General features: G+C 44.4%; 1 protein-coding gene across 1 annotated transcript; it reads right to left on the bottom strand.

Moving 5' to 3' along the window:
• Window positions 1-705: 705 nt before the first annotated feature.
• LOC311095552 (GTPase IMAP family member 9-like) lies at window positions 706-18,690 on the bottom strand. Its single transcript, XM_084134079.1, has 3 exons — window positions 18,595-18,690; window positions 3,166-4,394; window positions 706-2,901 (listed from the first exon to the last, which is right to left on the bottom strand). The coding sequence occupies exons 1-2, from the start codon at window positions 18,626-18,628 to the stop codon at window positions 3,670-3,672; spliced, it is 759 nt and encodes a 252-aa protein (XP_083990205.1). The 5' UTR covers window positions 18,629-18,690; the 3' UTR covers window positions 706-2,901; window positions 3,166-3,669.
• Between the last annotated feature and the right edge of the window lie 2,394 nt (window positions 18,691-21,084).

Raw genomic sequence — 21,084 nt, 5'->3', positions numbered from 1 at the left:
AACACAAAATGTAACAGTTTGCAACAAGCACAACACAACTTACCGATGTAAGGCAACTTGTGACACTGTCGCGGTTCAGGCTCTTTCGTGTTTTAGTGTAAATCTGCTGTAGAAACATTGACAACTTCATTACTAATGGGTTTAAAGCTTATAACAAGTAAATTACTTAAACAAATCGATGTATTTCTCTGACTTACCACAACAATATTTCCGTCAGACCGTCAATTTAAATCAGCAGACGGGGATCAGTCTCTTCTCGACCGTTGGAATTCAAAAACGTGACGTGCACTGCACTACACTCGTGAGACAGCGATGCGTGAATATGCTCGCGCAAATGCAAACAAATTGTTTACTTTGTAAAATTTATGAAAATAATGAGTTTATTACTTCTTTTTGTTTATGTTTGCTGTTCAACAGATGAAAAAATTTAAATCCATAATGCAAAATTGTTTAGTTGTGGTACAATAATTTCACATAAATGACAAAGAATGAAATGAAAGAGCAGCAAACAAGGCTAAGACAAGACGAAAGCCTATTCAGCTATAAATGGCTTAGAATGAGCCCTTATGTATGTTTTTGTACTGAGTAATTTCTTGTTATGATGATAATGATGATGATGATGATGATGATGATGACGATAAGGTCAATATAGGGGTGTGCGATATAGCTAAATCGTCTGCGATAATATCGTTTTTTTTTTTTTTTACGATGTGCGCTTTAACATTATCATATATATTTCAAAAACTAAACAAATCGTGCCTACAAAGTGCACGCATCTAGGCTAATGTAAAGTTACATGATGAAGTCTAGCTATACTAGTGCGCGTGTGCATTTTGAGTGCGTTCTTTCACTGCATTATTCAGTGTATTCAAATGCATTTATGCATGTGAATGATCACAAAATTCAATATATGGGGGTTAGAAAATGTATATATTTATATCATTTTATGTAGCCTAGTTAATCAATATCACACGAAGAGTGCCATTTCAGTTTTTCTCCTCCAAAAATCAGCATGATTAAAATGTGATATTAAGTTACTACAACAGTTTAATAAACAATAATTTAATTACAACTACAAAATGTTGCAGAATAATGTAATATATGAATGAATAGCCTAAAGAACCTTTGTGCCAAAAGGGTTCTTTCTTGTCATTATAGAACCTTTTTAGCATAAAAGGTTCTTTGGAGTTGAGTAAAGAACCCTATGGTTCTATATAGAACCCCAATGAACCCTTTTTTCTAAGAGTGTAGGCCAGTCACTCACTGTAGTACAGTTTCAGAGACTTTTGGGTTTGATGGCAGCAGCGTCCAACGTGATTCCTTTTGGCCTGCTGTACATGAGACCCTTACAGTGGTGGCTCAAGACCAGGGGGTTCTCCCCGAGGGGAAATCCGTTTCACATGATCAAGGTCATGCGGCGATGCCTATGTGCCTTAGTTATGTGGAAAGATCCTTGGTTCTTGTCCCGGGTCCGGTGCTGGGAGCTCCTTGTCGTCGCTTAACGCTAACGACGGATGCTTCCCTCACCGGTTGGGGGGCGACCATGAGTGGCCGCTCAGCTCAGGGTCTGTGGAGGGTGGCCGCTCAGCTACAGCGGTGGTCTCTTACATAAATCGCCAGGGGGGATTACGATCTCGCCGACTTTGGAAATTGGCACATCAAGTTCTGGTTTGGGCCCAGGGGAAGTTGCTATCAGTTCGGGCACTTTATATTCCGGGGTATATGAACAAGACGGCAGACTCTCTGTCGAGACAGGGAGTGGTGCCGGGGGAATGGAGACTCCACCCCGAGGTGGTGGAGCTCCTTTGGAGCCGATTCGGGCAGGTGGATCTGTTCGCGTCTCGAGAGACAACGCACTGTCCCCTGTATTATTCCCTAACGCACCCAGCCCCCCTGGGGTTGGATGCCATGGTACAGACATGGCCGAGGCTATGTCTGTATGCCTTTCCCCCTCTGGCATTACTACCAGGAGTTTTGGAGAGAGTACGCCGGGACGGAGTTCGGCTGTTATTGATAGCCCCGTTCTGGCCGGACCGAGTGTGGCTGTCAGATATTGTGTCCCTCCTCAAGGGTCCTCCGTGGGAAATTCCGGTCAGGAGGGACCTTCTCTCCCAGGCGTCAGGGTCGGTGTTGCACCCGCGTCCGGAGCTGTGGAAACTGTGGGCCTGGCCTCTGAGGGGGTTCAGCTCATAGATTCAGGTCTTTCTACTGAGGTAGTGGAGACCATGTTGCACTCCAGAGCTCCTTCTACGAGGAGGCTTTATGCCCTAAAATGGAGAGTTTTCGTTGCGTGGTGTACAGGCCAGTCGGTGAATCCAGTTGACTGCCCAGTTGGTTCAGTGCTAGATTTTCTTCAAGAAAAGTTTTCTTCGGGGTTGTCCCCCTCCACCTTAAAAGTATATGTGTCAGCTATATCTGTCTATCACGTTCCTCTAGAGGGTGCATCAGTGGGGAGACACCCATGGGTAACTCGCTTCCTCCGTGGTACTTTGAGGTTAAGGTCTGTGGCACGCTTAAGGGTGCCGACCTGGGATTTGGCCATTGTATTAGAAGGCCTAGCCCTGGCCCCCTTTGAGCCTATTGAAGAGGTGCCAGAGAAATTTCTCACATTAAAAACTCTGCTCCTTCTATCTATCTCTTCTATTAAAAGAATCGGGGATTTACAAGCACTGTCGGTTGCTCCCTCGTATCTTGAGTTTGCGCCTGGTGTGGTGAAAGCGTTCTTGTTTCCAAGAGAAGGATATGTGCCTAAGGTCCCCACTAATGTGGCAGGTCCGATAATGTTGCAGGCCTTTTCTCCGCCTCCATTCCAAAACCAGGACCAGGAGAAATTAAACTTACTTTGCCCAGTTAGGGCTTTAGAAAGGGAACGTCTCAGGTTACGTATGTAACCATGGTTCCCTGAGAGGGAACGAGACGCTGCGTCGCTTTGCAATACTCCCGGCAAGCCTGTGACCAACTTGTTCGACCTATCAGAAGCTGACATTGTTTGGTTCAGGGGTGCTTTATAGTTTCCTGGTCAATGACGTCACCCGCCTATGACGTCTCGTCACGCCATTGGACTGATTTCACGAGTGCTTCATGACGCAATCACGCAGGGGCGTTCCCGCAGCGCTTGACGCAGTGTCTCGTTCCCTCTCAGGGAACTATGGTTACATACGTAACCTGAGATGTTTTCTATGATCTCAATTAGCTGTCATTTACTCTGAAAACACTGAGGAAAAATAAAGGATATATAAACACTTCTCATGATCTGTTATTAACTCTGTGTCAAAGAATCCAGGAGTATCAACTACAGACACATTCATTATTTTGTTGTATTCCATCTTCTTCCTCTCTCTGTCTCTGCTCTTCTTCCTCTCTCTGTCTCTCCTCTTCTTCATATCTCTGTCTCTGCTCTTCTTCCTCTCTCTGTCTCTGCTCTTCTTCCTCTTCTTCCTCTCTCTGTCTCTGCTCTTCTTCCTCTCTCTGTCTCTCCTCTTCTTCATATCTCTGTCTCTGCTCTTCTTCCTCTCTCTGCTCTTCTTCCTCTTCTTCCTCTCTCTGTCTCTGCTCTTCTTCCTCTCTCTGTCTCTCCTCTTCTTCATATCTCTGTCTCTGCTCTTCTTCCTCTTCTTCCTCTCTCTGTCTCTGCTCTTCTTCCTCTTCTTCCTCTCTCTGTCTCTCCTCTTACTCCTCTCTCTGTCTCTTCTCTTCTTCCTCTTGTCTGAATCTCTTAGCATCTTCATACATCTGATTACTGTAGTGTCCTCCTCCATTCTCCTCTATCATTGTGTCAATCTTCTTCAGTAGATCATTCACCTGATCTTTGTTATTCACATCTCTATCGTTGAAGACGTGAAATCTGCCTCCACACTGATCAACTAGATCTCTTAATCTACAGTTCTCCTCAATGAGTTTCTCAACAGACCTTCCTCTCAGCAGAGCTCTATGAGTGAAGAGAATGATGGAGTATTTTAACACCTCCTGACCAAACATCATCTCAATCTTCTGAGGAATCTGCTGCTCCTGTTCAGTGAATCTGTTATTCACAGGAATCACAATGAGAAAAGCGTGCGGTCCAGGACTGGATAAATAAACACATCTCATGATTTTCTTCATTAACTCATCAGTGTTCATCTGTGTGTCAAGTAATCCAGGAGTATCAACTACAGACACAGATCTGCCTGATACAGTGGCGTGTTTCACTGAGGATTTACTGGTTACTGAACTTGTACTCATCTCAGATCTGAACACTTTCTTTCCCAGTATTGTGTTTCCAGCTGCACTCATCCCAACTCCACTTTTACCCAGAAGAACAATCCATCTGGATGAGAGATTGACAGCAGGAGTGGCTGGGTCAAAATCTTTTGGTATTTTTCTTCTCACTGGATTCTGCTTCAGCATCTCTGCACCTTTTATTACATAATAAAAAAAAACAATACCATTAAATTACCACAAACCACAACACTCACTCAATGCAATGAATTTTTATTAACTCTTTCCACGCCAGTGTTTTTTTTTTGTTTTGTTTTTTTGCCATCCACCGCCAACATTTTTGACGATTTTCACCAAACTTTTAAGACCCCCAGAATATTTTATTATTCAGATGATCAAAACACAGATTGAGTAGATGGAGTCCATCAACACCTCTAATGCTTTACAGTCCTGTAGCTCACCCTGGGTCGACATTTCATTCAGTAACGTTTTGTCAAATGGGTAACACTTTATAATAACGTTCAGTTGTAAGTAATTTATAAGTGATTAGTTAATGATGAACTAATCATTTACAAAACATTCATAAATGAGTAGCAAGTGACATACTAACATTTTATGTATGTTTTGTAAGTTGTGTTACAATGTTTAATAAATGATGTTAATTTTTTTTTGTGTTTTGCTCACATCAGGTGCACAGTGGTTAAAGACTCCATGTGTTTCAGAGAAGCTGTCTATACCCTCACCAGTCAGCACTTACACTGCAGTACACACTACAGTGTTCAACACCTGTTATAGATGTGTAAACGCATGAATAAATCATTTACAACACTTTCTGCATACCCTAATCTAAAGTGTAAACTATTCATCACTTGTAAATGTCTTACACTTCATTTGTAGATTACCACTTCAAGAATCAAAAAGGCATAAGGTCTGCGAATGTTATCTACGAATATATATGTAACACATTTACCTACAAATGATCTGTATGTGTATTCAAGGCATTTACAACACTTTTTGCACCATCTAATTACTACATATATACAAAAAAACAAACATTTATTAAACATTTATGAAACGCATATTCATGTTTTGTATATGACTAGTTAATCATTAACTAATCAATTGTAAATTACTTATAACTGAATCTACAAAACATACATACAATAATTAACATATCACTTATTAATCATTTATGAACGCATAGTCATGTTTCGTAAATAATTAGTTAATCATTAACTAATCGCATGTAAATGACTTGTAACGGAATTTACAAAACATACATAAAATGTTAGTATATCACTTGCTACTCATTTATGAATGTTCTGTAAATGACTAGTTCATCATTAACTAACCACTTATAAATGACTTACAACTGAACGTTATTACAAAGTGTTACCATTAATGAATCCTAATTGCTGATTACTTCACATTACCCCACATTATAGCCTATATTTCTATACTGTAAAGTAAAACACTGTGACTGCACTTCATGCATTACTAGCACAGATGAAAACATATTGAATGTTAGGCAACTGACTCTTATTTCTCTTACCCGATTAACCATCTGTTGGAGCAAAAGATCGAAAATTAACTTGTTCAGTGACTTTTGTAAAAGTTGTTGAAACCTAAAAATTAAGCTTGCTTCAAACAGGGCTGCCAACTTTTGAGAGAGAATTACTCCTGCGGGGGAACCTCAAGATATTGAAGCTTGCGAAGCTTCAATATCGATTCATTTGGATGTGTATATGGATTTATAGTAGTACAGGTTCATTTTTCTCAAGGAAAAAAAAAACTCAAGTAATGCTGTAAATTATCCAAGTAATCTCTCTGGAGTCTTTCCCCCGCTATAATTAGTTTATAGACACTGGCTTTTCTGAGGTATAAATGTAACATGACATTATTGTTCTCCAGCTGTTTTATTGACTTCTTTCCGAGGTTGAAACACTGATTGATCGATTACACGAAACATGATTCATTTCAGTAAGTTGTACTGTGTCTTTCAACATTTCTTCTGATGTTCATTCATGTTTATTTCATGCTGTAACGAACTAGTAGTGAGGAAGAGATGATCGGTTCTTGAGCAGCTTGAGCTGAGGCGTTATATCGATCTGTCACCAGACATTACCCAGTCTACACAGGAGATCATGTTGTAACAGTTTTACAGTTACATTTGTCCCATTAGCTTTCTGTATGTGCAATATTTTATCCTGACACTAGGGGCGCTCTAGCCAGTGAGATACCTAGTAGCATAAAAAGGATAAGAGAAGTAGTATGAGGTAGGAACATAGACAGTAAAAGAAATGGACACAGCGACCCCATAGACTTCTATGTATCCTTCTATCTATCCATAGACAATATGTAAAGCGCTTTGGTGGCCATGGGTCTGTTGAAAGCGCTATATAAATGCAGTCCATTTACCATTTAGATGTGACGTGAGCAACCTGTCTGACAGTTGTGAGTCTTCTAGTAACTGTGCCAAGAGAAATCAGAATCATTCCCTTCCGAAACTTGCAGAGACAGAAAGTGTGAGTAGGAGGTGTCCATGAGCTAGGAGCAGGAGAAAAAGGGGCCATAGTGTAAGATGCAAGGTAATGGAGCCTTTTATACATTGTCGTGTTTCTTTAGAAATAAACAATGGACAAATGGAGCCTTTTTAATGCCTTATTCGCTTAAAGTTATTCGCTGTCAAAGTGACGCCAAAATGAATGGGAGTCAATGGAATGCTAACAGCAGGTAAAGGCTTGGTTAGCAATGGATGCCCGCATAGAAGGTACGCTTTTCGGGTGCTGGATAACCCCTTGGGTAGGAAGGATGAGAAGCTTTTTTCACCAATGCTGTCTTGTGTTTTTGCCCTGATTTGAGGAACCTGAGGTTCCTAAACTCAAATGTAAGTACTCTTGTTAGTATTTTGTTTGTATGTACGATGTTAGTTACGGTTTATGTAAATATGGGATGGGTAAATGTGTTAATGGTGGCACTGTTTAGTTTATCTGGTTGTTTGATGCAGTGGGTTCAGCATGCAGGCATGAGCAGGCAGCTCAACTATCGATAGGATCTTGACCAAAAAGTTTTTCCTCTTTGTCGCCATCTCTGTTTGAAATCTGCAATTGCAGTTATTCGCGGAATTATCAACTTTACGTGGGTTGTGCCTTAGCGCGAAACAGCGCGGATGAATCCAATGTTTTGAGGAGAACGTGCGGCTGTCAGTCACCGCGCCGGTGTGAAATGTGGATCCTGTCATTCCCAATAAAGAATATCACATCAAACCGTGCAACTGTCCAGCAGAAAAAAAGCAGTCTCTGTGTCCGTTTTGAACCAAAAACATGGAGTTCACGCCACCTTTCAAAAGCCCTGCCGATATTATCCTTGTTTTCGCATGGGTCGGTTGCAGTCTCTTTTTTTCTGTACCCACTCCGAAGTCCGAAGTCTTTTGAGTTTTACAACTGGTGAATCTCCAGTTGTCACTGGTGATGGTCATTTAAACCTTTCTGGATTTTTAAGTTTAATTAGTAGTTTTATTTATTCAAGTGCTGTGAGAAAAGGCTATAAATCTCCACCTCCAACATCCTCACACTCATACACTGTTAAAAAAAAACGGTTAAATTTAAGCTATGGTTGCCAGGATTTTACCGTAAAAAATATGGAGGCAACCTTTTATGTTTTACGGGACTTAAATTTACGGGCAAAAAAAACACACAATGTAATAAAAACTGTGATATTTACGCTAAATAAACGTCAGCTTGGTTGCCAGTATTTTACCGTAAAAAATATGGTAGCAGCCTTACTTTGGACTTAAATTTATGGCAAAAAAAAATAAAAAAACATCAGCAGGACTTAAATGTGTGGCAAAAAAACATCAGCTGTGGTTCCCAGTACTTTACCATAAAAAATACAGTAGTAACCTTTTAGTTTTCACGGGACAACCCATATATTTAATTAACTGATAAATGTTATCATTCACTTTCACTAAAGTATTAAAATCTGCTTTATACCTTTGTAATATACTGATAATCATCATTGTTACGCTCCACGCGTGTTTTGTGTTTTGTTTTCATTGCTTGGTGCACGTTTGTGTACTTCACACGTGTTGGCTGTTGTGCTCATTATCTTTTCTCTGTCTCTAGTCCACTCTCTCTGCTCGCAGGTTGCTGTGATTGGCCGAGTCGGACGTCAGTCATCATTAAGGCGGCGCTTGAGAGCCAATCGGAGGCCGTCCAGCTGGTTCAAAAGGATGGCGTGTTCATTCATGCTTTCTCTCTCGATCGCGAACTGAACTCTTTGTAGTGGACTGAGCTCTTTGTAGTGGAATGAGTTCTCTTACGAGAGGTTCTCTCGTATTGCGTAAGTTAGCTTACGCTACGGGTAAAGTCATCTTTTCTCGAGATATGAAGCCAAAAAATTATCCTTAATTTTTAATTCATTGTCAACGCAGTGCAGCAGCTAGCAGACCTAGAGGGGGCTTCCTAGCGTGCTCATTGGCTGCTCCGCGGCAACTGCATAAGCCTACCAGTGAGCCTGGCGTGACGTCGCGCCCTCACGCGTCACAGCCCGCCAAAAGGGGAGTGGCTTAGCGTATATAAGGAAGGCTCGGAGGCTGATTCTCTGATTTTCCGTCTCTTCAGCGAAGCTCTTCGCATCGCTGCACTCTGAGAGAAGCCGCCGCCGTCGAATCAAGCGCCTGCAAGCTGAGGAAAGCGTCTGAGGAAGCCGGCCGTCTTCGCCGCCTTCAGCCATCCGTGCCTGCTTCGCTATCCGGCGACAGTATCCTTTTTACTTGCTTCTGCTGTGTGTTCGCCCCCGCGACACAATTTCTCTAAAAGAGCCGGGGCGTTTGTCAAAATGCCTCGTATTTCCTGCGGCTCGTGCCGAGCCCATCTCAGCGACAGGGACCGCCACGTGATCTGCGCTCTCTGCCTGGGACGTGACCATGCAGCCGTCGCCATGTCTTCGGGCGGCTGCGAGTTTTGCGAAGAACTGCCGATGTCGACCCTGCGGGCTCGACTCGCCTTGTTCGACGCCAAAGCTGCTACTCCACCCGTCTCTGGGCTGCGTAAAAAGAAACGCCGCTCTCAGAGACCACCGGAGTCCGATGGGCCAGCCAGGTTTTCGCCGGAGCCTCTCCCGCGAGCCTCGCTCTCTCTCTCTCTGCCCCCGCTTCCCGACGCGTAGCTGCCAGCTCCCGCCCGCACTGCCGTCGCCTCAGGGGATGAAGCGGATGAAGCGGATGAGGACGCCATCGTCGACAGCTTCTCTCTCCTGGCTTCGGATAGCGAGGAGTGGTCCGGATCTCACCGCTCCGCCTCCTCTTCGACCCAGGAATCTGGCCGGGCTCGCACCAGTGTGGACGACGAGCTTCTCCGCCTCCTCACTCAGGCTGTCGAGCATTTAGGCCTCGAATGGTCACCGCCAAAGGCACCCGCGCCTAACAGGCTCGATGGGTGTTTTCTGCCTAGCCGCCGCCAAGCGCCCGCCTCTAGGCCAGCACCCTTCCTGCCTGAGCTCCACGCCGAGCTTTCCAAGTCCTGGAACGCTCCTTTCTCCGCGAGACTCCACTCCTCAGTCTCTTCGACTCTCTCTCACGTGGACGGAGCCATGGAAAAGGGGTATGTCCAGATTCCCCCGGTGGAACAAACGGTCGCAGCGCACCTTTCCCCTCCATCCGCGAGATGGCGCTCAAAGTCTGCCCTCCTGACTAAAGCCTGCAGGACTACTTCAGCACTCGTCAGCCGCGCCTTCGCTGCCGCTGGACAGGCTGCTTCCGCCCTGCACACAATGGCGGTCCTCCAGATACTCCAGGCCGATCTCCTCCGCCAGTTGGACGAGAAAGGCTCGAGTCAGACCGCCCTGACGGACTTACGCAGCGCGACGGACCTCTCTCTTCGCGCTACTAAGACCGCGGCCCAGGCCATCGGGAGATCCATGGCCTCGCTTACAGTTACCGAGCGCCATCTGTGGCTAACGCTCGCAGACATGGGTGAGTCTGAACGGTCCATTTTCCTCAACGCCCCGCTCTCCCCTACCGGCCTCTTCGGCCCCGCTGTAAGTGGCATCATGGATCGTTTCTCGGAGGTACAGAAGGCGTCACAGGCCATGAACCTTTTCCTGCCACGCCGCTCGAGTTCCGCTGCAGGCCGCTCTCAAGCTCAGCCTCCTGCACGCAGCTCCACACAGCGCTCATCTCGACCTCCGTCTTCGCAGCAGCGACAGCACGGCCACCCTAGGTCACGCTCAACCAGCCAGCGCAAGATCACGCTGAAGCCCGAAGCAGGGAGGAAAAGACGGTTGGGTCCCGCCGCGGCCGGACCGCCGTCAAAGCGCACATTTTTTCCTCTGTCAGTCCCCTTAGAAAAGGCTACTGCAGTAGTGTTCACCGCAGCCAACGAGTCAGTTACACAACTCACTCGCCTGCACTCAAACGCCGTTCTCACGGCGACCCAGAGAAATCTCAAAAAGAGTATAAAGTCTGGTTATCCGGCTCACGCCGACGGTGTTGTGAGTGTAGTAAATGTGCCCACTCCCCAGTGTTCACCTCTACACACAAGCACAATTTCCCCTGTGTACCACACAGAGCACACTCTCATAAAGCGGGTTCGCGCTGCTCGAGTGTCAAATGTAGGTCATGTGCCCACGTTCAAGTGCCCACGCCTACACATTGCCCGCTCTGTCTCACAACTATCTCAGGGGTCATATCACATAAAGCCCCCCGCCACTGGCCGTGTTATGAATGTAAGCCCTGTGCCCGCCGGCGAGCGCTCACACTTACTAGTAAACACATTAACGCCCATGCCGCTCTCGCGTCACGGGTTTCGCACTGCAAAATGCTCTCCGTCCCAAATGACCGAGTCGTTGAGTGCTGTCCAGCCAGTTGTCGCTATCAGCGAGCCCCTGTTCCCCAGAATCAACAGCGCGGGTGTTGAACATTATGAAACAGGGCTATTCGCTTCAATTCGCTCGCCGTCCCCCGCGCTTTCGAGCACGGACCGAGACGAGAGTGAATGCGGAAGCAGCCCATCTGCTTCATACAGAAATAGCTAAACTATTACGCAAAGGGGCGATAGAACGAGTGCATCCTTCTTTGACCGAGACGGGCTTTTACAGCCGTTATTTCCTCGTTCCCAAGAAGGACGGAGCTCTCAGACCCATATTAGATCTGAGATATTTGAACAAAGCTCTCATGAGACGGCCGTTCAAAATGCTCACGACCAGACAAATCCTCGCGCAAATTCGCCCGAAGGACTGGTTTATTTCACTCGATCTGAAAGACGCATACTTTCAGATTCAGATTATACCCCGTCACAGGCCATTCTTGAGATTCGCCTTCGACGGTCAGGTATATCAGTACACCGTCCTTCCGTTCGGCCTGTCTCTAGCACCCCGTACATTCACAAAGTGCATGGACTCGGCCCTCGCTCCCCTGAGAACACAGGGCATGTGAATCCTGAACTATTTGGACGACTGGTTGATTCTAGCGCAGTCAGAGGAAGAACTCATTTCCCACAGGCTAGCGCTTCTCAGCCATCTGGAAAACTTGGGTCTCTCGGTCAACTGGACCAAGAGCTCATTAATACCCAGTCAGTCAATCTCTTTTTTGGGAATAGAGCTGAACTCGGTTGCCATGACAGCCAGATTGTCGACACAGCACGCGCGCCGTATTCGACACCTCGCCGCGTCTTTTCAGGAAGGCAGGTGTTTCCCCCTGAGAACATTTCAGATGATGTTGGGCCACATGGCCTCAGCTGCAGCGGTGCTTCAGCTGGGCTTACTGCGCATGCGCCCGCTTCAGCGCTGGCTGAAAGCGAAAGCGAAAGCGCCCCGCAGAGCGTGGGTTACCGGCGGCGCGCGAGTCAGTGTGAATCAGGGCTGCGTCTCAGCCCTGCAGCCCTGGCTGGCGGCCGAATGGTACCAAACAGGGGTGACGATGGGAGTTATCTCGCACCGGAAAACAATCTCGACAGACTGTCTAGAGATGTTAGCGGTCGAGAACGCGCTGAAGCATTTTCTCCCATACCTGCGGGAACACCATGTACTAGTCCGCACAGACAACATGTCAGTGGTGTCCTACGTGAACCGTCAGGGCGGGATCAGATCCAAAACCCCCTGCGCTCTGGCGGAGCGCCTCCTCGTTTGGGCTCAGGGCTCATTGTGCTCGCTGAGAGCCACGCATGTACCTGGTCACCTGAACGACGGCCCAGACAGACTGTCCAGGGACAACGTTCCCCCCGGGGAATGGTCTCTACACAACCAGACAGTCCAGTTTCTATGGCGCCTTTTCGGCAGAGCGAAAGTCGACCTCTTTGCGTCAAAAGACAACGCTCACTGCCCAATATTCTTCTCAAAGAGCGAGGACGCGCTGGCCCAAGCCTGGCCCAGCGTCCCGCTATACGCTTTTCCCCCGATCTCGCTGCTACCCCAGGTGATCGGGAGGATCAGAGAAACGCGCCGCTCAGTGCTCCTAATAGCCCCGTACTGGGAGAACCAGACATGGTTCCCGGAATTAGTGCGGCTGGCAGACTCAGCCCCATGGCCGATCCCGGTGAGAAGAGACCTTCTCTCTCAAGCCCGCGGTTCGATCTGGCATCCCCACCCAGAGCGCTGGGCTCTGCACGCGTGGAGAATCAACAGATACTCGTTGATTTGCCAGAAGGGGTTATGAACACGATCACGCAGTCGAGAGCCCCCTCTACGAGGCGGCTTTACGAGTCAAAATGGTCTGTGTTTAATAAGTGGTGCACGGGGAAAAATCTGAACCCACAGACGTGTGGTGTTTCGTGGGTTTTATGCTTCCTTCAAGAGCTGCTGGATGTGGGCAGGTCCCCCTCCACGCTCAAAGTTTATGTTGCGGCCATTGCAGCTTTCGCCGACTCTGCGCGCGGCCGCGCATTAGGGAGGAATGAATTCATCACCCGCTTCCTCAGAGGAGCCAGGAGGATGAATCCCCCACGGCCCCCCTCGGTTCCGATTTGGGATCTGTCTTTGGTCCTAGAGGCCCTGAAAGCATATCCCTTCGAACCTTTAGACTCTGTGGATCTGAAATACCTCACGTTCAAGACCGTTTTTCTGATAGCTCTGTCTTCAGTCAAACGCGTGGGTGACTTGCACGCGTTATCAGTTAACGCATCGTGTCTCGAGTTCAGACCGAACGACTCTAGAGTCATTCTCAAACCGAGACATGGTTATGTCCCCAAGGTAATGGGCACTCCGTTCAGAGCGCAGGTCATTTCCCTCTCAGCCCTACCGGCCTCCGGTGGCGAGGTTGACAGTAACCTCCTCTGCCCTGTCAGGGCTCTGAGGAGTTACGTTACGCGCTCCGCCGTTTTCAGGTGTTCGGAACAGCTGTTCATTTCGTTTGGAGGGCGCACCAAAGGTCTCGCCGCCTCGAAACACAGCCTGTCCAGATGGATAGTGGACGCTATTGCGGCAGCTTACGCGTCCAAAAACCTGCAGTGCCCCTTGGGCATACGGGCTCATTCCACCAGAGGCGTGGCCTCGTCGTGGGCATGGTCCAGCGGGATTTCCATTCATGACATTTGTACAGCGGCAGGCTGGGCCTCCCCCTCTACATTTGTTAGGTTCTATAACCTGGAAGTTCCTGCCCTGCAAGTTAAATTGCTATCAGTCTAGATCGTATGTATGACCCGCCCTGGCTATGCACGGGCTACTTATTCGATTTAGCTCTCCTGGTTGAGCTGCACCGAAAATGGGGTTATGTCAGTGTCTGTTTAGACCGGCAGAGCCGCTCTACACCCCTTAACGAGTGCTTATGAACATTCTGTTGGCCACCTGTTTTTCCACTTATCAGTGTTCCCAGGGCTTCCCCTGGGACTCATATTGTGGATGCTAGACGTGCACGGCGTTGACAAGGGGTTCCCGTAGCGTAAGCTAACTTACGCAATACGAGAGAACCTCTCGTAAGAGAACGTAATCGGTTACTAACGTAACCTCGGTTCTCTCTAGAAGAGGGAACGAGTATTGCGTAACGCGCCACGAGCTCATGTCGCTTCAGTCGACGGAAAACCAGAGAATCAGCCTCCGAGCCTTCCTTATATACGCTAAGCCACTCCCCTTTTGGCGGGCTGTGACGCGCGCGCCCTCATTGGGTGTGACGTCACGCCAGGCTCACTGGTAGGCTTATGCAGTTGCCGCGGAGCAGCCAATGAGCGCGCTAGGAAGCCCCCTCTAGGTCTGCTAGCTGCTGCACTGCGTTGACAATTAATTAAAAATGAAGGATAATTTTTTGGCTTCATATCTCGAGAAAAGATGACTTTACCCGTAGCGTAAGCTAACTTACGCAATACTCCTTCCCTCTTCTAGAGAGAACCGAGGATACGTTAGTAACCGATTACGTTTTCTGTAGCGAACTGAGCTCTTTGTTGCGGAATGAGTTTTCTGTAGCTGACTGAGCTCTTTGTAGCGCAATGAGTTTTCTGTAGTGAATCGAGTTTTTGTCTCTGCCCGCGTCTGAGTTGTGTGTTATGTGCTTTGTTCTTTGTATTGTGTTGTCTACCTTTTCATTTGATCTGATATATCGAGCAACAGCTGATATAGTGGGAAGAGAACGCAGGTCAGTATATCGCGATATACACTGCACACGTAGCAGATGATTGTCTAGACACACTAGGTAAGAAGTGAGCGCCACTTAATGTATCTTCTGTTTTATTAGGTAGTTTAATTAGGGTGCCGGATGCACCGAAGATTTCTGTTTATTTTCTACCTTTTTCTTTGGTTAGATTAGGTTTAGATTAAGGATTGTTTTGTTATATTTTGTTCTTTTCTTTGGCGCCGCTTTTGTTCTTTTCCCATTTATTGTTTGTTTGTTTGTTTACATTATCACATTGTACATAGTGCACATTATTATTGTTATTTTACTGGATCTAGTGGCTTCGGCTTTATGTGAATAAAAATCCAGTTTATCTTTCTTTCAAAGAGTGTCTGTCATGTTCCTCCACCTTATTTCACATCCAGCAGCATATTAATATAAATGTTACGGTACATTCCCTAGACCTTTTAAAGTTCGTAACAATCATAATAATACAGGCGGTGAAATATCAAACTACATGATGATTCAAAGTTCACCACCATTAGATGTAATATAAACCCCAAATGTACATATCTGATAACAAAAACTAAGAAGAAACATAATTGTTTAAATAACATCAAATGTGACTTTAGAGAAGAAAAAGAACAGAAAAAAGAGAAGCGACGAGCAGAAACAAGAACTAAAACTGACTTCGGCCACAGCCTTAGATGAAATCAACTGAAGAGAAAAGAAGACATTAAATCTCTGAAGATCTCAGCAGAGGAGGATTAAAATATTTCTACCGTATTTTTTACGGTAAAGTACTGGCAACCACAGCTGCCAGTTTTTTACCGTAATCTTTAGATCACTGCCGTAAAACCCAAAATGTTACTACCATATTTTTTACGGTAAATCGCTTGCATCCAGCTGCCAGTTTTTTACCGTAAACTTAAGTTCAATGCCGTAAAACAAATATTTCTACCGTATTTTTTTACGGTCAAGTTCTGGCAACCACAGCTGCAAGTTTTTACAGTAAATTTTAATTAAATGATGTAAAACATAAAAATTGCTACCGTATTTTTTATGGTAAGGTAATGTAAATGCAACGGTAAGGTTTTTTTTACAGTGTACTTCCAAAATCCGTACATTTAACAGTATTTTACTGTAAAATTACATGAAATGTCCCGTGAGAGCTATTACAGTTTTTCACTGTATATAGTAAGGGTACATACTGTTACACAATTAACATGTCTTTTCCATTGCTTTTTTACAGTTTTCTACCGTTAAAATTATGAATTTTTTTTACAGTGTAGCCTACTAGCCGAGACTCCTTCTTTATGTGTACAGATGTGCCGTAATGACGCAAAGACATGCTCGAATTTCACGCGGAAATCTACCAGTACCACTGGAATTAAAAACATTTTTACAAGCTTACCGTTTTGAATCGAGCTAAAGCAAGCAGAGAGTTTTGAACACTGGCTGGTTATGTACTTGCTCAAAAATTTGTTTTGGATAATTTTTATCCCCAAAAAAGTTGCGGACTGCAGCTTTAAGTACTGTTTCATCTTGCTCCTATTACTCTTAAGACTGAGCTCTTGGTAGCCAAAGACGCTACTATACAAGTCTGAACTATTTGATGTTTCCCTTGCAACTGAATGACTATGTATGTTTACTGACTGTATGGTGATTTGTGGTGTAATACACATGGCCCATTGACACGTGAAAGTCTCTGGTCTCTTAATTCTTTATGTAGCATCAAAAGCATCTTTATAAAAGCAGGTGTTACAATGTGATGATCACAGTGACATCACACCATTTTCATACGGTGATACTCACAGTGTGAGTAATATATGAGCTCATTGTGAATTCAAAATGTTGATCAGGTTAAGAGGATGCGATTCAAATATCGGTCACTGGGGGACAATAGGCTTGTTTGAGAGTAGCAAAATCTACGCAGAACCAATCACCGGTGATCAGCGCGAGATGCATGCCGGTTAGAAATGTGTCCGAGTGCGGTCCGCCTGGCTCTGATGTCATGCTGATGTATGTCAAAAAACTCTCGCGAGCGCAAGGCGGCCGTGTCGGATTCTGCAGTCGAGCGCAGTTGCTCTCCACCGACTGCGCTGAGCAAAAGCATGATGGGAAACGACTTGCTGACGACACAGCTTAATGCTCATCAAACATTTTAAAAGAGATCAATACCATTGGTATAAACAACCATGATGTATTGATCTCTTTTAAAATGTTTGATTTTAAAACTCTGATATCATGTTGTATGTGTATACATTATGTGTGAATATTCCCAAACTCTCTGACAGTGTGATCTCTATATTGGTTATTTGATTCTTGTCATATTTATTAAAAAAATATATAAAAACATGTCTGTAATTAAAGTAAAATTGATTGATAAACACATCTTTCTAATGGAAATAAATAGTAGCCTACTTTGGGTGTCTTGTTATTTTCATATAAAAGCAACAGAACTTAAATTACATCCAGTTTATCAGCAACACCTTGCACGAGTGTGAATCCTGTGATTTCAGTCTTTGATCTCACAGGTGTCTGATCCACTACGAGAAGAGAGATCTGTCCGGCTTGCCTGCACTTTTCTCACTCCTCCTCACACTGCAGCAACTACTCTCGAATACATTTCAGGCGAGGCAAGCTGCATCTCAAACAAGCCTACAGTGATGTCACAGTTGTGTCACGTGGTGAGCTCACAGATTTTTCTTATAAGAACGTTCTCCAAACATACAACTGACTATCATAATAATTTTTTAGTATTTTGAATGCATAAGATTCAAACATTTGAACATCAAGAGAGACATCAAGAATCAGCGTATTTCAAGTGAACGAAAACTCATTTTGTATTTAAAATACGTTTATTCGGATGGGCGCTGATGTTTCAGTTGCTTGCTGACACCCGTCCTGCGTGCTCTCTAAGCGCCGACGGCTTGCTCAATGCTACCCTGCATTACAATATACTCATAAATCCCAGCTATATTTAAAAATATTTTTTTAAATGCAATTTAATAAGAACAGACCATAATTTACAATGGAAGAGGAAAAATACATGATGGAAGAGACATTTGTTTAATGGCTTTTACACTATTAACTTTCAAGGCTATGTTGCTTATATTTAATCAAAATCAAATCTTATTATTACATAATTGCATGTCCCAGTTTCTTACACCTCAATTAAGTGGTAGTTCAAATGTCTTACTGAACTACAAGTTATGTAATTAGTGGAATTTGAATGTGACCGAGCTGGGGTCTCAAAAAAAAAAAGATCATACTTAAAAATAGACTGGATTACTAATCTTACATAATATTTAATATTTACTATATGGATAGTATGCACATTGGGATGCAGGCTTGTTCTCTCTCACTGCAAAATATATATATATATTAAATTATGTGGGTAACAATGACATGCAGTAATATTACAGTAAGTGACAAGACTGTTCTACTGTTGCCTTGGCTTTTGGCTTGCTAAGTTGGGCACATTTAATATTCAGCAATATTATTGATCTGACATTTCAATTCATTCTTTCATCATTAATGATAATACTTTATTGTAACAGGTGAAGATCAGGGAAGTTCAGGATTATTTGACAAAAGGGGAAGCAAACGTCAGCCTCTAAACAGTGAGTTTTAATTTTTTTTTTTTTAAATATCGTCGTACAACAAGATATGTGACCCGTGCTGGCAAAATGCGCACAGGACAATATCGCGCTGCAGGCAAAACATAATTTGGTTTAATTTGAGGGAACTGTAAGGTATTAACAATATTTTGATTTTAAATCCACAGGCCTTGTGTCGCACTCTCAAAACACTGCATTATTTCAAAGAAGTTAATGAACAGAAATAAACGGACTCACCAGGTTGTGTGGATAATCTGCTCGATTTGGCCATCTTCACACGAATGTCACTGTTGTACTTCAGACCTTTGCATTACTGTAAGCTTGTTTTAAATCAAAAGTTGTGCACTCATGACAACACAGAAACTGGTTGGACTTGATATTTTGCATACATTCCAGACAACTCCCTAACATACACTCTCAAAAAAACAAACATACAAACAAGAAGTACACAATTTTACCCTTTAAGGTACAAGTGGCCATCACTGGGATGGTACCCTTAATAAACCTGTTAACAAGCAGAATCACTGAAGGAAACAAGAGAACAGAAAAAGAGACGAGCAGAAAAACAAGAACTACAACTGACTTCAGACACAGCCTTAGATGAAATCAACTGAAGATAAAGGACATTCAATCTCTCAAGATCTTTTTTGATTTTTCTCTCAAGACTTTATTGAGAATTAACAGGGGTTTAACTCTAATGTGTTTCATTTGAAGTCACCATAATTGTGATTAGTGTTTACATTGTGTAATGAAAGAAGTGAAATCCATTTTCCTCGAATGCTGAAGCCTGATTTGAATAACTCTTTTGCTTGCAAATAGCCAATGGTGCCCGCACCCTCGCCTGATTGCCTGACAGCCTCCAATATACAGTACAGGTCAAAAGTTTGGAAACATTACTATTTTTAATGTTTTTGAAAGAAGTTTCTTCTGCTCATCAAGCATGCATTTATTTGATAAAAAATACAGAAAAAAATGTAATATTGTGATATATTATTACAATTTAAAATAATTGGTTTTCAATTTATTATACTTTAAATTATAATTTATTTCTGTGATGCAAAGCTGAATTTTCAGGATCATTACTCCAGTCTATCACATGATCCTTTAGAAATCAGTCTAATATGATGATTCATTATCAAAGTTGGAAACAGTTCTGCTGCTTCATATTTTTTCATAACCTGTGATACTTTTTTAGGATACTTTGATGAATAAGCAAATTTTTTAAAAATAGATATCTTTTGTAACAATAATATACTGTACACTACTGGTCAGTAATTTGGGGTCAGTAATTTTTTTTCTTTCTTTTTTTGAAATAAATCAATACTTTTATTCAGCAAGGATGTGTTAAATTGATAAAAAGTGATAGTAAAGAAGATTTATATTATTAGAAAATATTTTTTTATTTTGAATAAATGCAGTTCTTTTTAACCTTTTATTCATAAAATATATTAGGCAGCAGAACTGTTTCCAACACTCATAATAAATAGGTGTAGGTGTAGGTGACGACAGGTGCCAAAAACCTCAGAATCTTTCTTCTTCACCTGGAGCCTGGGTTCGCCGTAGACTCACGCAATCAGAGTGGACAACATGGAATATCCCCTCTCGTGTTCCGGTGGATTTCTTGAAATAGGAAAAAAAATCTCTCTTTGCCGCACGTGTGGTGGTCCTATCGACTTCCCGGACGCACACGAACAGTGTGTGCTGTGTCTGGGTCGGGCCCACGCGGAAGCAGTGCTCGAAGGATCAGGTTGTCGAGCCTGTGAGGAACTCCCCATCAAGATCCTTCACTCAAGGCTGACCGTTACCCGTAACAGTGGCCTTATGACTCCTGCCTCTCCTCCGCCTGCCGCCGTCGAGCCGCGGGCCGGGAGACTGTAGAAAGCTCCGTCAATGGACTCTGTCGAGGAGTTAGCGTCGGCCCAACGTCCACGCCACCCTCACGGTTCAGAACCTCTCACCTTCGCGGAGGCTAGTTACCGCCCTCCAAAGGAAGCAAGGGAAATTAACTCTTTCGGATATAGTGAGGACGACGCCATGTCCACGGGTGCCTCTGACCCGGGAACTTGGTCTGAGGTCCCTTCAGAGGCCACCCCGGCCTCGCTGGACGCGGAGCTCATGGCTATCCTCAGCGAGGCAGTAGCGGGTCTGGAGCTAGACTGGGCAGCCCCCAAGGAACAGCCGTCTAGGAAGTGGATGGACGGTTCCTTCCTCGGCGCGGACGCCCCGGATAAGATTAAGTCAAGTCAAGTCACCTTTATTTATATAGTGCTTTTTACCATACAGATTGTATCAAAGCAGCTTCACAGTGATAACATGAAAATAATACAACAAAGTTTGTTTTTAGAACAAAATTGCATCATCATCCACCTTAAGGCAGATCAATAATATTGTTGAATCTTAAATGTCCCCAACTAAGCAAGCCAAAAGGCAAGGCAACAGCGGCAAGGAACCAAAACTCCATCAGGTGACAGAATGGAGAAAAAAACCTTGGGAGAACCCAGGCTCAGTCGGGGGCCAGTTCTCCTCTAGCCAACGAGCGAACAGTGTATGATTATGATGGCAGCATTACAGGTCAGAAGGCAGAATGAATCAGATTATTTGTCCAGTTCCAGCTGGTTGGAGTCGGAGTGCAGAGGGGGAGAGACTGGTTGACACTTCAGGACAGCGGTGTCTACGTGTCCAGACGCTGGTCCTTCATCAGATCTGGATACGGCCTAGTTCCGGTGG

Source organism: Abramis brama, assembly GCF_963993115.1.
Source record: "Abramis brama genome assembly, chromosome: 13".
Classification (NCBI taxonomy): Eukaryota; Metazoa; Chordata; class Actinopteri; order Cypriniformes; family Leuciscidae; genus Abramis; species Abramis brama.
This window is presented reverse-complemented; position numbering and strand designations above follow the sequence as displayed.